The sequence below is a fragment of the Grampus griseus genome, assembly GCF_964374135.1.
Source record: "Grampus griseus genome assembly, chromosome: 13".
Taxonomy (NCBI): Eukaryota; Metazoa; Chordata; class Mammalia; order Artiodactyla; family Delphinidae; genus Grampus; species Grampus griseus.
Window position 1 is genome coordinate 21,097,635 of NC_139007.1, and position 18,427 is coordinate 21,116,061.

General features: G+C 37.3%; 1 protein-coding gene across 1 annotated transcript; it reads left to right on the plus strand.

The window, feature by feature from the left end:
- Positions 1 to 1,488: 1,488 nt before the first annotated feature.
- On the plus strand, positions 1,489 to 17,764 carry SPACA1 (sperm acrosome associated 1; the record flags this gene model as incomplete). The annotated part of the gene is made up of 7 exons (XM_082669276.1): positions 1,489 to 1,732; positions 4,240 to 4,296; positions 9,086 to 9,187; positions 9,937 to 10,043; positions 11,013 to 11,148; positions 16,955 to 17,075; positions 17,605 to 17,764. 7 exons carry the CDS (start codon positions 1,489 to 1,491, stop codon positions 17,762 to 17,764), a joined length of 927 nt encoding a protein of 308 aa, XP_082525402.1.
- Between the last annotated feature and the right edge of the window lie 663 nt (positions 17,765 to 18,427).

Genomic DNA, 18,427 nt, shown 5'->3' on the forward strand with positions numbered 1-18,427 from the left:
CTCCAGTTCTTTTTATTTTATTTTTTTATACAGCAGGTTCTTATTCATCATCAATTTTATACACATCAGTGTATACATGTCAATCCCAATCGCACAATTCATCACCCCCCCCCACCCCTGTCTCTCCAGTTCTTAATCTCTTCACCTAAAAATAAGGAACTTGGAGTGTTAGATTATTTCTAAGCTTTCTTTGACTCAAAAAGCCTATGAGTCTATTCTTCAAGAAATTTTAATTAATTAGAGCTGACCTCTTGAAATTAACACCATTAACTGAAGGAACCTAACTGAATTTCATTTCTTTCTATGACAAAATTGGACACAGTGATACTACTAAGTACCATCAAGAGGACAGTGGGGAGTTACACTTACCTCTAATATTTTCTACTGATTCAAGTGGGAATGCCAAGGTATTCTAGCTTCCAGTCTGATTCAACCTTAGTAAAAGACAGAACTCTTTTTTAGTAAAAGAATTGATTCTTGGGTTAATCAACGTGTGGATTAGTGGATCATTGTCAGAGACTGACTTTTTAGTGCTCTATTCTTGGCCTGTTGCCCTTTTAAACATTTTGTTAGTGATCTGAAGGAAACTTTTTCCAAATCAAACTTGGGAGAAATATTTAATATATTAAGGCAACAGAATCAGATTTCAGAAGAATCTCAATGAGACCTTAAAAAGTAGGCCAAAAGCACGAAGACAGACATTCACAAGAGACAAAGGTTAAGTCCGACATTTGGTTCCCAAAACATCAGCTATCCAAGTAGAGAAAGGAGAACTAGTTTGACAGTAGTTGCATCTTCCCCTCTCCTTTCCTTTACCCCCACCTTGCAACGAAGCCCCACGCGGAGCTGATGGCACTGCACAAATTCTTAAAACGTGAGTACATGCCTGAGCTGCAACAGCAATAGTGTTCAGATCAAAGAGAGAAAGTGCACCCCTATATCCTCTACAAATCAAGCCTCACCTGCAGATACGGATCAAGTTTGGGGCAACCTACTTAACAAGGCCATGGTGAATCATTCTTGATACATGCCGAGTTGGCTATTGTGCATAAGTAATTTGAAGCCAAGTCATATAGAGAGTGCTTGGGCTCTAGGGAGTCTGGTTTGTTGAGGCGTAAATGCAGGAAGGACGAGCACCTTTTAGCACAAAGCAGGGTGAGGGAAAACGGCCACCCCCAGCAGTTGGCTGGCAGCTCGCCTAATGAGGAAGTGCGAAGGCATGGACCCGCCCAGCGTGCCGGGTTGGCCTAGAACGCCGGAAGGGGCGGGGTGTACCCGAGCGCCGTCGGAAGTGGCCCTTGGGACCCCTGTGGTCAGGCCAACGCGCGTTCAGTGGGCCCAGCGCGATGGTGACGTTCCGTGACGTCTCAGTGGTTGCCGGGGCACGGTGTGGGCGTTCGGAGTCGGGCTTCTCCTCTCTTCGAAGCACCTCTCATCTGGAGCGGGCGGCTGCGACTGCACCTTGGGCGGCCGTCCGGGCCGAGAACCATGGGCCCCGGGGGCGCAGGCTGCTCAGACAGGCTGCTGCTGACAGTCGGCTGGCTGCTCCTGGCGGGCCTCCAGTCAACGTTCGGGATCAACGTCACCGCGGTCCAGGATCCCAGCTTGGCCAACGAGGGCGAGGGCGAGGGCGAGGGCGAGGGCGAGGGCGAGGGCGAGAACGAGGCCGAGGAGGAGGCTGAAAACGACAGCGAGGCCGAGAACGAGCCCCCGGCTGAGGCCAGGACGGATGGTAAGTGTGGGCGGCTCCTTGGCGGGGACCCGCAGGCACCCTTTGAGGGTCAAGCCTTCCCTGCTCTTTGAGGACGATGAGAATTATCCAAGTTAACATCTGTAGAGCTCTCTCTCAAAAACAACCCCGAATTTATACATTATCGCACACCTCATGGCCTTAAAAAAAAGATGTGCTAATTCTCCAAGACCAGAGCAAGATAAACGAGCACACGTATAGAAATTGCTACAGAAATACTGCAAAATATTGCTCTGGACAAGGGAATAGGTGATTATTTTTTTAAACATCAGAGAGTAGCTTCCCACCACGGGGACCGATTTTGACTCCCCTTGCAGTTATGTTTTTTCCTTTCCATTGCAGATTTTTTTTTTTTTCCTTGAAGTTCCAAAGTGCCTGAGGTCTTCCTCCGTTTTTCACATTTGCACTTTGGGTTAGAACTCAAGGGAGTTCCCAATTCCCCTCACGGTGACACATCTAGATAAAACAAGATGCTGACAAAATTCCCCGGAAGCCCCGTGTCAGCTTCATGCAGCCTCCACCCTTGAGCACCTCTGCAGTGTGATAGTGTTTTATTTGTAAGTTCAACTTTGAGTCACAAAGGAACGGTGGCAGTAGAAAACACCAATAAAGGGATCCAACTAGAGGCTTTGTTAGAGGATACAATACATGTTAACCAACAAAGACTGAGCCTGTGTTTGATACATAAATTTGCCTTATTCTCCTGGCTCACTAAGCAATAAAACTTGACAAGCTGTGGTACATGTTATATTGATTAGTAGCTCACGTGCTTGTAGGTAAAAGGTCAGTTGCAGGTTTTCAGCCATCTAAAGGAGAATACTTCTCTTCCCTCCATAAATTGACCCATCTGAGATTCTTTTAAATATCCTTGGCAGTCTTATGTCTCCTATAAGTACAGAGTAGGTGCTGTATTTATCAGCCATTCTTTTGCTTCCTGATGACGGATAGTGACCCTCAGCGACATAAAGAAATTGACTATCTGATGTTAATGGTGGAATTGAGGTTTGTACTGCCTTGATAACATTACATTTCAGAGAGCTTGGAGAAGTCCTTGACTTTGGAAATATGAAAAAGAGGACTAGGGTAGAAAAGAGCATGTTCTAAAGCGTAGTGGCTATTGCTTCCCTCTAGTTTTAAAAGTAATTAACAATTTAAACTGGTCAAGGGATAGTTCTATCTGTAAATGCTAGAGTTCAGGCTAAACCCAGGTGATGGAGTTATAATGCCTTAGATTCAAATTTATGTTTCATAATGTACCAGCAGAAGGTATCCAAGCGTTTCAAGCAAAAATGTCAATTCATAATTGATCAGAGTCATAGTCCAAATTATTTTACGAAGTCAATATTGATTTACTTATATATACATCAAGTGTATATTTGCTTCCTGTATATTCAAGGCACTGTATTTGGTGCTTATAAGTATAGAAGTGTTTATGAAAAATTACAATAATCAAAATAGGAAAAATTCTTAGAATTATATGAAATTAATAAGTGCAAAATGAATGAAGTGTGAATGAGGTTATGCTATCTTAAGAATGCTGGTAGGGCTAAACAAGTTACAGAATGCTTGCATGTACTTTATCATGTTTAATTCTTATGATAATCAGATAGGTTCTCCTTTCCAAATTTTGCAGAGGGGTTAAATAGGCCTGACACAGTTGAAGGAATTTGCCCAAACTCAGAAAAGCTAATTAGTGGTAGAGTAGCAATTTGGACTCCAATTTTGATGCATAGTCCCATGTAATATTGTTGCCTCAGGACATAATGCCTTTTAAAAATTACCTTCTAGCACCTCATTTAATATTTATTTTTATTGAGCTTTTAGTCCTAATCTGAGTTATGAAGAATTGATTATATGCTACAGCTAGTGGAATTCATGTCAGATTTCAGAACAATTAGAAAAAGAGAAACTTGAGATTTAAAACCAACAATATTTAGCTACTCGAATACTTATATATTCCTAAATTATCCTGCTAAATAAAGTGTCGAAATAAATTCTTAGGAATAATTTACCATCTTAACCTGAGAATGAGTAGAACCAATCTATAACATAATTTTAATGAACACTTTGCATAACTACTTCTTTTTGGGTAGAAATAACACACTCAAATTTTTTTGGAAAACGGAGAATAGAAAAAATTGGGCCCTATAATTGGCAGGCTTTTTTGTGTTTTTCTGACCTCCTATATAACTTTAACTCACCATGTATTACACTGATGAAAAACATTATTTTTAAATTATGTACAAGGTTTAAACATAAATCTTTGTAAGTTATTTCCTAATTTAATTCTTCAAAGGTTTAGTTTTCTTTTGATTTAAACAGTAATAGAAGATGTACTAGGAATGGCATTGCTTTTCTGATTTAATAAAACTTTAAAAATGTCTGCTTCCCATATGATAAGTGCTTGTATCCTCCATCCCCAAGTAAGAGTTCTTCACTTAGAAAAGTTTTCCTATGATTAAATAATGTATTTTTGCATTTATGTTTAGTTTCAAATAGGACAACAGTCAAAGAAGTAGAATTTGGGATGTGCACCGTTACATGCGGTAAGTAGCATAGAGCAGATAAATAACATTGTATTGGGACGGGGCGGGGGGGTAAAAACAATGTGTACTCTCATTCATCTCTCACTGATTTCTATTTCTAATATCTATGATTTACACACAAAACTCAAACTGATTGCTTTACAAGGTAGGGTATTTTCAGTTCATAACCTGTAGGTCTTACTTTAAGCCAACTCCCTATATGTATATATTTTGGGAGGGGGGGCACATAAACTGCTTTCACCAAAGTAAAACTTTATCTCACAGATGTTCAGAAGATGAAAGATCTTCTGATGCATCTCACAGATGTCTTCCACATACTGTGCTGGCAAATCTATCAAGAAATTTACTTTATTTATAATAGTCTATTCTTAATGATACATTTTCCCAATTTATATGTCATGTTTTAGAGAAAAGAGGTATTGGCTTTGTGGGGAAAATAATATTCAAAAACTATAACTTATTTTGATCATTCCTTGAATAGAAATTGGACATAAAAATCTCTTACGTGGGGGTGGGATTAAGACTACACATGCTATAATAGACCAGTGTTTCTCAAACTTAAGTGTTCACCCTAGGTGCCTGCAGGGCTTGTTAAAACATGGATTGCTAGGCCTACTTCAAAATTTCTAACTCACTAGGCCTTTGAAGGGGTCTAAGAATTTGTATTTCTAAACAAGTTCATAAATGAAGCTGATGCTGTTTTTTAAAAGACCATCTTTTGAGAACCACTATAGACTAGTGTGCTAAGAAGACAGTAGATAATTCACAATGAAATTAAGTTTATTCTAAATAGAATCTGCCTTGGAAAAAAGACAGTGACAGGAGGGAAGGACAAAAACCAGAGGATAAGAAGACAGAAAGTCCATGCAGGTATGGATCAGAACAATATGTACGTTTTTTATTTTTTGGTCAAAAATTGTGCCTGAATTGTTTTTGAGATAGCATTTTTTAAATGATGTTAAAATAGACTTAACAAAAAATTTACTACTTTAACAATTTTTTGAAGGTACAATTTAGTGAAATTAAGCACATTCACATTGCCATGCAGTCATTACCACGATCCACCCCAGAACTTTTTCATCATCCCAAACTGAAACCTCCGCACCAATTCAACAGTAATTCCCCACTCCCCCCAGCCCCTTGCAACCATTATTGTACTTTCTGTCTCTTGAGATAGTTTGAAACCTGTTTTTTACTTTAACTTCTTAGTGTGTCAGAGTCAGAAAATTAGAGGAATTCTGTGTAATAAACCTGTGTTTATTCATTTGCAAATTACATCTTCTGGCTGCTTACTTGAGAAATTTTCACAGGTAGAGAATTATTTTTATGACAATTCTAGTAATTGATACTGTCCTACTCTATTATTTAAAGATGTGCTTCAGGGACTTCCCTGGTGGCGCAGTGGTTAAGAATCCGCCTGCCAATGCAGGGGACACGAGTTCGAGCCCTGGTCCGGGAGGATCCCACGTGCCGCGGAGCAACTAAGCCCGTGCGCCACAACTGCTGAGCCCACGTGCCACAATTACTGAAGCCCGTGTGCCTGGAGCCCGTGCTCCGCAATGGGAGAGGGCCCCGCTCGCCACAACTGGAGAGGGCCCATGTGCAGTAACAAAGACCCAAAGCAGCCAAAAATAAGTAAATAAATTTTTTTAAAAAAAGGTGTACTTCAGAAATTATATATTATATTTGTTTATTCAGCAATTTTTTTTTGTTTTCTGTTTTTTTATTCTTGCCTACTCTGTGTCAGGTATTGTTATAGGTGCTAGGAATAAAGCAGTGAACAAAGAAGTGGAAACTCTCTGCCTTCAAAGAACATATTTTTTGGTAGGGGCAAAGAGATTAAAAGTGCCTTCGGTTTTTTACGTAAAAATAAAAGGCACATTTTTCATTTTCACCACGAACTTTATTGAACAACGTATTCAACCTTTTGCTCCAATACCTTCTGCCATTTTTCAGGCAACTTCATAATTCCATCTTCCCAAAACTTTATCTTTTTGAGCAAAGAACTGTTCCAGGTGCCTTTTACAGTCTTCCAGGGAATTGAAATTTTTTCCATTAAGAGAATTTTGTAAAGACCAAAATAAATGGAAATCTGAAGGTGCAACGTCTGGTGAATATGATGGATGAATCAGAACTTCCCAGCCAAGCTGTAACAGTTTTCGCCTGGTCATCAAAGAAACTCACAGTCTTGTATTATCCTGCTGGAAGATTATGCGTTTTCTGTTGACTCATTCTGGACACTTCGTCGAGTGCCGCTTTCAGATGGTCTGACTGGGAGCAGTACTTGTTGGAATTAATCGTTTGGTTTTCCCGAAGGAGCTCATAGTAGAGGACTCCCTTCCAATCCCACCGAATACACAACATCACCTTCTTTGGATGAAGACCAGCCTTTGGTGTGTTTGGTGGTGGTTCATTTCACTTGCCCCATAATCTCTTCCGTTCCACATGGTTACAACGTCCACTTTTCATTGCCTGTCACAATTTGTTTTAAAAATGGAACGTTTTCATTAAACGAATGTTTTCATTACTTTTCAGTAGAGAATCGCATGCAGAAATATGGTCAAGAAGGTTTTTTTTGCTTAACTTACCTGGAACCCAAACATCAAAGCGATTCACATAACCAAGCTGGTGCCAATGATTTTCAACGCTTGATTTGGATATTTTTGAGTATGTCGGCTATCTCCTGCATAGTATGACATTGATTGTTCTCAATTACTGTTTCGATTTGATTGCTGTCAACTTCAACTGGTCTACCTGACTGTGGAGCATCGTCCAGTGAGAAATCTCCAGCACAAAACTTCACAAACCACTTTTGACATGTTCAGTCCATCACAGTACCATCTCCATACACTGCACAAATCTTTTTGTGCGTTTCAGTTGCATTTTTACCTTTCTTGAAATAATAAAGCATTATATGCCAAAAAATGTTGCTTTTTTTCTTCCATCTTCAACATTAAAATGGCTACACAAAAATTCACCAATTTTGATAAGTCTTTTTTTAAATGCACGCTGATAAGATAGCTGTCACATACTATCTAACAAAATTGTTTCGAATGAAGTTAAAGACAACTAAGTGCTACTAGAACCATCTTACGGAAAAAATCGAATGAGCCTTTTGGCCCACCCAATAATATGTAAAACATGTAATATGTCAGATGGTGATAAGTTCTAAAAAGAAAATAAACCATAAAAGGCAATATTTCACATCTATAATTTTAAGTATTAAGAAATCTTTTCAATTTATAACAACTATTTAAAGGAAAAAATGCCTTAGTGAAAATTCTGTTGAACCCCAAAACAGTATTTTAGCAGTCAAAAAGTTTTCTTTTCTTGGAATACACAGGCAGATTTTTAAGTATGGACTTACAGAAAATCTCACATCTACACACATCCTTGCGATAAACTGTATCTGGCTAAGTAAATGCATAAAATACCTGCTTGGAAAATATGCATTTCAGAATAAGGCTATGCCTCTAGAGAAGTGCCATTCATAAATTCAAGGGGAGCCATTCTGCAGCCATTCTTAAGCATCTCTTTTAATCAAGAGACCTTTCCCCCTCCAACCTTCCTTCTCTTTATCTTATATGGAGTACTCTCCTTTGTGCCTCAAAGTTTGGTCCACAGACTTGCTATATCAGCATCGACTGAGACCTTGTTAGAAATGCAGAACCTTAGGACCTGCTGCAGACCTACTTACTGAATCAGAATTCACATGTTAGTATGTCTCCAGGTGCTTTGCAATCACTCTGAAGTTTGAGGAGCGCTGTTATAAGCCATCTCTAGACTTCAACTTTCCCTTGCCTTAAGAATGGGTTTTATGATTAACATCTTGCAGGGACTGAAAGAGGGAATCTGGTAGAAAGGATATCAAGATGGGCTATTCCTTAGCCTGTGACAACAGAGTCTTAATCACAGGTCATTTATCACAGGACATGTTCAACACGTCACTGAACCAGCTTTTATCATTTCCTTCAATTTTGGTGATGGTAGGGCAAACTCAGTGGAGATCAGTCAGTAAAGACGTGATTTCTTGCTCTGAAATGTATTGCAATTCTAATGAGAGTATCTTTTTGGAAATGGAGATTTGGTCATTAATAGTCTATCCTGATGTATTTAATACAGGGATTTTTACCAATTTAGATATTAAAAAGCATCATTTATGTTAAAATCTAATCTTTGTAATTTCCTCTGCAAGCTCAACCCACCCCACCCCCCAACAAAAAAGTTCCATGGTCAAATAAATTTAGAAGATCCTGTGTACTACTGTATTTCATCAAATCTAAGACTTTCTTGGCTGTGATAATCACATTTTATGCAACTCTAAGAAAGGAAAAATGCTGCCATTCTTGACACACTGTCAATTCTAAGATGCATTCTGATTTCAAAGATGTTAAAATGTAAAAATTTTACATCTTAGATCAATGAAAGTTTCCACATAAAAGCACATTAATTTACTAGCATATTAAAAGTTCCCCTAAAATTCTGAGGAAAGAGGTTCCTTTCATTTTAATGTAATGTATAATTTCCAAATGTATATAATCATGGAATCCTTTTTCTTATGGTAACAACCAGAGGAAATAGTGTTTCATGTAACTCGCTTTGGAAAATGCTGTTTTATGAAATAATTCAAAATGAGGGACCTAAAAATATCTAAATGTTATTACCCTGAATTTAGGAATTTAATTTCTGAAATTAGGAGAAAAGTCTCAAAAAGACCTAGGTGCAAAAGTAAAGGAACTCTGGAATTATTATTATTATTTTTAACATTTGCTGATTTCTTTTACCAAAGGTGTTGGTATAAGAGAAGTTATATTAACAAATGGATGTCCTGGGAGTGAATCCAAATGTATCCTACGGGTGGAAGAATGTCGTGGACCAGTAGATTGTGGCTGTGAGTTGGCCTATGTATTGGAGGGAGACTGAGGAAGCATTTACTCTGGGGAAATACCCTTAACCTCAGGTTGCCGTGAGTGGAAGGAGGTGATCAAATGATATACTGAAAGGAATTCATAAGAAAACTTAAGCTTCCGCTTCTCTAGACAGTTACAACTCTTTCTACTTTTGCTTCACATTTTTTCAGTGATGTGTAAATTTAACATACATTCTCTAGTACACTGGAACCATATTGCACTCAGGGTCTGTGGTTGAGGCTGTCCTCAAGTGAAATGCTTTTGAGACTTTGGTCGTGACAGCTTATCAGTAGATTGGTAAACCCTACATTGGGAACTTCGAGAGCCACTCTATACCACCTTTCACTAGTCAGATTCCATTATCTTTAAACATGGAAGGGGCGGAGTGTATGGGGCGGGAGGGGGGTTCTGACCCTAACCAGTAAATTGGAAGCCACTAGTAGATCTCAAAGTTTAATAGATCACTAAGTAGTTTGCCCTTGCTATCTCTTCTTCACGATTTATTCTGCTGAAGGAACAGACAGGTATGGTGTTTTCTACCTGCCTCTTTTGGCGACTTAATCTTTGACGCCTCTCTGCTCCTCTACAGTCAGACTTTCAGTAATACATTTGCTAACTTCCAGCATGTAATTGGTTTTAAAGTTGGAAGTGACTTTTAAAAGTAGTATTGTGTATAAAGCAGTTTACAGTGCCCATTGGTATATATGTATTTAATTTTTCTTTATTTCAGGGGGTAAACCAATTTCAGAAAGTCTTGAAAGTGTTAGGCTAGCATGTGTTCATACATCTCCTGTAAACCGTTTCAAATATATTTGGAGACTTCTAAGGCCAGACCAAGTGAGTAATGAATGTATGTAATTTGGTGCTTTCTAGTGAGGGATAAAATTTGTTTCCCAGTGCTTGATGACTCTCAGAAAACTTTCTCTTTAAAAGCAGTTTGCAAAAATGAAGTTAAAATCATGCAACTTTATTATTATTGGGATTTAAATTTTTTCATTGCTTAGGGAGGCTAAGACTTTACATATGCCTTAGGGCCAGCTACTATCAGAACTTAAAAACACCTATTTTATGTAAAGTGTTCTATTTTGGAAGCAATAGTTTCATTTGTATATATAGTACAAACAGTACTGATAACAGTAGCTAACATTAATAGGGGACTTATTCAGTGCCAGACATACACAAAGTGCTAGAGTTTCTTTTACTCACATAAAAATCTATGAGGTAATTCCTGTCATTATTCCCATTTACAGATAAATACAGCTGTTGCTTACTATGCTCAGGGGATTGATTCCAGGACCCCTTCAGATACCAAAACTGGGGATGCCCAGTTCCATATGTAAAATGGCGTAGTATTTGCATATAACATAAGTACATCCTCCCATATACTTTAAATCATCTCTAGATTATTTATAATACAATGTAAATGCTATATAAATAGTTGTAAATAAAATGTAAATGCCAAGTCAATACTACTGTGCAACCAATTCAAGTTTTGCTTTTTGGAACTTTCTGGAATTTTTTTTCTGAATATTTTTAATCTCCGGTTGGTTGAGTCCACTGACATGGAACCCAAGGATATGTAGGACGAGCTGCAGCTGAGATGCAGAGAGTAACTTGCCCTGCTTCACACAGGCAGGAAGTTGGTACTTGTTATCTGGATTATCTGACTTTAAAATACATGTGCATAATTAATTACTGTACTAGAATGAGAGAAAGTGACTCTTATTTTGTTACAAGAAATAAATTGTTTCCTGATCTTAAGTTTTCATGAAGAATGTTGATACCTTTTTTTTTCTTTTAAAATAGCAAGCCATTATACTTGCAAATGATTCAGCAATCCTGGAGGTTCACAGGGATACTCACCCCAAGGCGTTTGAGTGTGAAACGTTGGATAATAATGAAATAGTAGCATCTATTAAATTCACAATCTATACAACAACTGGTAAGTACCCGGCAATGTTTTGGTTTGCTTATATCTCAAACTTCAAAGCACATCAAAATCACCTGGAGGTCTTGTTGAACCACAGATCATTAGCCCAACCCCTATAATTTCTGATTCTGTAGATCTTTAGTGGAGCTGGCACAAGAATTTCCATTTCAAACAAGTTCCTAGGTGCTGTTGGTCCAGAGATCACATTTTGGGAACCACTAGTTTTATACCATTTAGACTTTTCTACAAGGTAATACTTAATTCTTATTTTTTTCCACAAAGAGAGTCAGATGTACCTCACTTTGGGAAACTGGTGTATTCCTGAATTATCTCCAAAGAACAGTCCTTTAACTTGAATTATATTCTTACTTTTACTTCTATCGCAGAGGTGAAAATGGATACATAGAATTCTAATGGATGCTTAACAAAAGTTTTGATACAGTAAAATAAATAAAATTAAGAAACGTTATGTCAAAGCACATCTTTTTAAAAATTATTCATTCGAAGACATTTTTTTATGAAACAATACAGTCCTCAATATATGTCACAAAACACAAATCTTGACCCGAACATAATTTTACATGTTAGAAACTGTGCTTCCCTTGCAAAAAGGATCCATGTGCATGTCTTTTCAATTTAAACTATGATGTCTTCTATATCCAAATAATTATTTCCTTTTGTTGAGTTGCTCTTAACCATTTTTATTGTTGTCATCTGTGTTTTTGGGTGTGTGAGGGGTTTGGTCACAAGTTCTTTTGAGAATCCAATCAAGGCTCAGGAGGCTTTTCCCAGAAAAATACCCACATATACTAACATGCCAAAAGTTACCCATAATTTTAAGAGAGTTCATGGATTTCTTGAAGCTATTTCTCAATCCCAAGTAAAGAACTCAAGATGCAGTCTAGAGATACCATGAAACATAACACCCTTTATTGAACTGGAAACAAGATAAGGTGTTTTGGGGGTGATTTTAAAAAATAAACTATAACTTTCTTTGATGTGTTGTTCAGTGTCCTTAAAAAACCATCTTTATGGTGAAAGCTAATAACCTTACTCCTATGTTGGGATAACAGGTGTTATTAAAAGGATAATTTCAATCAAGTGCTATAAAAGGCAAAAAAGGACCAAACATCATCAACTAAAAAGTATCTCAGTGAGTCATAGTTCAGGATATTAAAGGATTCAAAGGCCATTCTCAGTTATATTCCCCACAGCTTGGTCCCTGTTAGGACAGCTTAGTAGTGGTTAGCTCTTCCTATGTTAGAAGGCAACATGTGTAAGCTAAGGGCTGGAGCACAGACCCCGGTGTCAGCAAGTGAGACAAAGTTGATTTTTCTCTCTTGTAGCTGTCCAAGGCTGGTGGGGTAGCTCTGCCATCTCAGCACATGCACTGGTTAAATGACAAAATGTTTTCAGAAAACTTTGGTATTTATTAGTTTCTTTTAAAAAGGACAATTGGGCATACCACTGTGACAGACCCTTTCGGCTCTTTAGACATCAAACAAGTATTTTGGCTATAAATGTTCACACAATATGGTACTGGCTTGAAACGAATGCATGATTGAAATATTTTCAGGGTAAATATGGTTTAATTAATGAAAATGTCCCATCCATTCTCTCATATAACAGGTTTTTCACTTCCACAATAATTGTCTTTCATAGTTAGGCATGGTTTTGATTGAATTATGTCCCCCTGAAAAGATACTTTCAAGTCCAAACTCCTAGAACTTCAGGAATGTGACTGTGTCTGGAAATAGGGTGGTTGCAGATGTAATTAATTCAGTTAAGACAAAATCATACACACTAGAGGAGAGTGGGCCTTTAATCCAATATGACTAGTGTCCTTATAAGAAGAAGGAAATTTAGACACAGCCACACAGAGAGACAGGAGAATGTATGTGAAGACTCAAAGACACGCGGGGAGAAGACAGCCATGTGAAGACACACGGAGATTGGAGTTGTGCTATCACAAGCCAAGGAACATCTGGGGCTACCAGAAGCTGGAAGAGGAAAGGAAGGATCCTTCCCCAGAGCCACTGGAGAGAGCATGGCCTTACCATCACCTTATGTTCAGACGTTTATCTTCCAAAACTGTGAGACAATATATTTTTGTTGTTTTTAAGCCACCTAGTTAGTGGTACTTTGTTATGGTGGCCCTAAGAAACTAATATAAACATAAACTTAGTTTTTCTAAAAAGTGAGAGCATCGAAATTCAGCCTGTTTTTTATCAGAAAATTTCAGTAGAAATGCAGACTATCTTTTTATTAGATACAAAAGTAATCTAAGGGACCCTTGCAAGAAGACTACCATTGAAATGAACCAAAATCTTTATACCTCTCATTCTCCATCTTCTCTTGGCTAGTATTGCAGGGTAGTAGATAAATGGAAAGAAATTTTGCATTTCTTCTCAAGTTTTAATCCTAAAACGTTTTTTTAAATTTGAGCTTTAAAAATCCCACTGCTTCTATAAATCTAAAATTATCAAAAATAAAAAGATTTTTAAAATCCAACAATGTTGGAATATAAATATGATATAAATTGTCTACCATACTTGGAACTATTTAGCAAGATTACTAAGTTGAGTTTATAGCTCTAGAATTACCAAGGAAAATGGAAGATTATACTGCATGGTGTTTAAAGAACAGGAAGAAAATCCAGATGAATAAGCAGTTGGGATTTCCCATATATGAGACTAATTCTGTTAGAGTGGTACTTACCAAAATACTAAAATACATAAAACATAGCTTGCACAAATCATTATGTCTCCCTGGATGTTGGTTTGCTTATCTGTATAAAAGTTGTATAAGATGACCTTTCTGGCCCATCCCCACATGAATCTTTTATGAGTCTACGATTAAGGGGCCAGGAATAGCCAAAAGAAAGCTACATAATTCACTAAGTAAGTAATGCTTGATATAAATTGAATTTTTATCAGTTTACAATGTAGCAGTGTTATAATGCATATGGTAAACTGGTCATGTCTCCATAATAGCATTATTTTCAGGAAGAACAGAAAGATATGGGAGAGAATGCTGATTTAAAAGTGGTGTTTGGCTATTCGTATGAAGAAGAATGAGCTTCAATTCCTACTTTACAATGTATACAAAAATTAGAGATGTATTATAGTCCTAAATGTAAAAGCTAAAACCATCAAGCTTAAAAAAGGAAACATAAGAGAGTATCTGTATGATTCAGGAGTAGGCAAGTTTCTCTTTAGACATGACAAAAAACAATCACCATAAAGGAAAGATTGCTAAATTAGGCTTCATCAGAATTAAAAACTTCATCTTCAAAAAATGTTGTTGAGAAAACTGGACAGCCACATACAAAAGAATGAAAGAAGGTCACTATCTTACCTCATACACAGAAATTAACTCAAAATGGATTAAAGACTTGAATGTAAGACCTAAAACCATAAAATTCCTAGAAAAAACATAGGCAGTAACCTTATTGATATAGGTCTTAGTGATATTTTTGTAGATCTGACTCAAAGACAAGGGAAACAAAAGCAAAAATAAACAAATGGGACTACGTCAAACTAAAAAGCTTCTGCACAGCAAAGGAAACCATCATCAAAACGAAAAGACAACTTATGGAATGGGAGAAGACATTTGTAATGATATCTCTGATGAGGGGTTCATAGCCAAAATATATAAAAACTCACACTAATCAACAACAACAAAAAACAAACAACCTGATTGAAAATTGGGCAGAAGATCTGAATAGACATTTTTTCCAAAGAAGACATACAGATGGGCAACAGGCACATAAAAATATGCTTGACATCACTAATCAGGGAATTTCAAATCAAAACCACAAAGAGATATTACCTTACACCTGTTAGAATGGCTATTATCAAAAAGGACAAGAAATAACAAATGTTGGAGAGGATGTGGAGAAAAGGGAGCCCCTGTGCATTGTTGGTGCAGCTACTATGGAAATCAGTATGGAGATTCCTCAAAAAATTAAGAATAGAACTACCATAAGACAGCTATTTCACTTCTGTGTATTTATCCAAAGAACATAAAAACACTAATTCAAAAAGATAGATGCACCGCTATGTTCACTGCAGCATTATTTACAATAGCCAAGATATAGAAACCACCTAAGTGTCCATTGGTGGATGAATGAATAAAGATGTGGTATATATACATACAATAGAATACTATTCAGCCATAAAAAAAGAATGAAATCCTGCCATTTGCAACAGCGTGGATGGACCTTGAAGGTATTAATCCTAAGTGAAGTAAGTCAGTTGGAGAAAGACAAATACAAAGATTTCACTCATGTGGAATCTAAAAAAACAAACAAAATAAAACAAAAACACACTCATAGGTACAGAGAACAGATTACTGGTTGCCAGAGGGGAAGGGAATTCAGGGGTGGGTGAAATGGATGAAGGGGGGAGTGCAACTGTATGGTGATGGATGGTAACTAGACTTGTGGTGGGGATCACTTTGCAGTGGATACAGATGTCAAATTATAATGCTGTACACCTGAAACTTATGTTAGAAAGTTTAAAACTTCAGCTCTTTAAAAGGAATCATTAGAGGGCTTTCCTGGTGGCGCAGTGGTTGAGAGTCCGCCTGCCGATGCAGGGGACACGGGTTCGTGCCCCGGTCCGGGAAGATCCCACATGCCGCGGAGTGGCTGGGCCCATGAGCCATGGCCGCTGAGCCTGCGCGTCCGGAGCCTGTGCTCCGCGGTGGGAGAGGCCACAACAGTGAGAGGCCCGCGTACCGCAAAGAAAAAAAAAAAAAAGAAAGAAAAGGAATCATTAGAAAAATGAATAGGCAAGCCAAAATCTGGGAGAAAAAAAAATTATAAAACAAGTACAGCAAGTACAATCAGTTTGGGAAAAGATCTTGCAGTTTCTTGGAAAACTAAGCATACCTCTACCCTATGACCCAACAGTTCCACTCATATGTATTTACCCAAGAGAAATGGAAATGTATGTTCACAAAATGACTGGTGTGAGAATGTTCATAGCAGTTTATTTATAATAACCCCAAACTGAAACAGCATATGTGTCCATCAGTAGGAGATAGAATAAACTAATTGAGGCATAGTACCCAGTAATAAAAAAGAAAAAAACTATTGATACATTCAACAATATGGTTGAATCTCCAAAACATTACACTGAGTAAAAAAGCCTTACACAAAAGAATGCTTAATGTATGTTTCCCTTCCTATGAAGTTCTAGAACAGGCAGAACTAATCTATGGTGGAAAAGAAAATCAGGACAGTAGTTGTCCCTAGAGGTTGGGGCAGGGATTAACTGGGGGGCCTCGAGGAAACTTTTGGGGTATAGTAATATTCTGTGTATATTCAGGGGTTTGAATTATATATGTCTGTTTGCATTTGCCAAAACTAAATAAATGCACATTTAAGATCATTGTGCAATTTGGTGTTCATAAATTTTACCTCAAAAGAAAAAATATAAACGAATGTTGAACTCTAGTTAATGATATGCCTGTTGAAGAATTTTGTAGGAAGTGTGCAGACATCAGCAAATTATCTTGAAATGCATCAAAAAATAAGATGAATCAATGGATTGAGAAGAGTATGGATAGAGGGATAGTTAAAATGTTGATGGTAGTGTCTAGGTGGTGGGATGTTTATTGTCAAATGCTTTCAACTTTTCTGTGTGTTTGAAAAGGACACTTTTCAAACACGCAGAGCAAGTTCATTAATAACTTTGCTTCCATTAATTCTTTCTGTATTTTTCTAGAGTTTTTCAAATATAAAGTTTCCATTTAGATATCCATTTTCTTTTATTTTCCAGTAGTAATAATCATCAGGTGTTTTTTTCTCTAGAATTGCAGATGAAAAGATCAAGCCGACCAGACATTGATGCAGTCCTAGTTTTGGTTCTGACCATGGGAGTTATTATGTGTATATTCGTGGTCTTTGTACTGATCTTCATAATTATAAACTGGTAGGTGAAGGACTGAAACTAAGCCATCACCCTTGGTTGATGTCCTCCTTGTCTGCCCCTCCCTGTCTGTTGAATCCAAGGCCCTGTCCATGATGCGTCTCACATGGGTTTTGAAACTGTCCAACTCTCTTCATCCCTCCTGAGACTCTCCTAGTTCAAGCTACCTAATCTCATGACTTGATCCCCAACCATGAGAAAGCTTTTCAATGCAATTTTTACAATTTTACGTAGTAGTTGCTAAAGAAAAACGTTTATTGAATTAATATTTGTGTTGTCTAGTTGTAGTTATCACAACTTTAAAAGTTGGTTATTGTAACCTACTAATTCATTTATATGAGAATATTTCTGATACCTACATAAGTATCACCCCCTGGTACATCTGAGGGCTCATCTACTATCACAATGCAGCTGGTGCACCACACAGTAAAAATAAATCATGACTAAGGAGGCACTTCTATATATAGAAAACTAAATATAAATCTATTTAGTTTTCATTTCATAAAAGATTTAAAAAATGTTTTTCTTCCAGGGCGGCAGTCAAAGATTTCTGGGGGGCAAAAGCCTCGACACCTGAGATACAGTCTGAGCTGAGTTCAGTGAGATATAAAGATTTATCCAGTCTTGACCAATCACCAACTTCAGAAATACCTGGACATGAAGATGATGCTTTAAGTGAATGGAATGAATGATGTATGGATGATGTATAGCAAACCAAAGGAGATTAGAGCATATCAGATTCATTATTATAAAAATAAAATATATAGTGAAATACTTTAACAATATTGTAAGTGATTTATTATAGTCTGAAGGTAATGTAATATGAGAAGGGGCTGTTTTAATCAGTGCATCTTTGTGGTGGAGTTATCAAAAAGTTTTAAATTTGTTCTCAACATTTACCATTTCAAGTAATCACTTGGTAGCTTTTATCTAGAGGCACACACACAAAATCTTTTAAACACATTTTTGATCACTTTGATCACTTCTAAGGTGATTTGCCTGTTCTGTCACAAACAAGAAAATAATATATAGAAGATGCCTTGCATATTAGACTTTCTCCCTGCTGGGAGCACTGGATTGAACTTGCTTAAAGCAAACCATACTTTAGAATCTCTGCAGGGCATGTGACATACAAAGCATCACTTTTAGCACATGAAATAATACTAATGATAGCAACCGACACTTAGTAGCTACTATGTGCCAAGCATTGCTCAAAGCATTTTACATGTATTAAGTGATTTAATTATGATCACGTATAGGAAGTATATAAGGAGGAACTGAGGAGGAACTTGGGGATGGCTGAGTAAATGACGTGAATTTAACATGCCCTGCAATTCTCACAGAAACAGTGAATT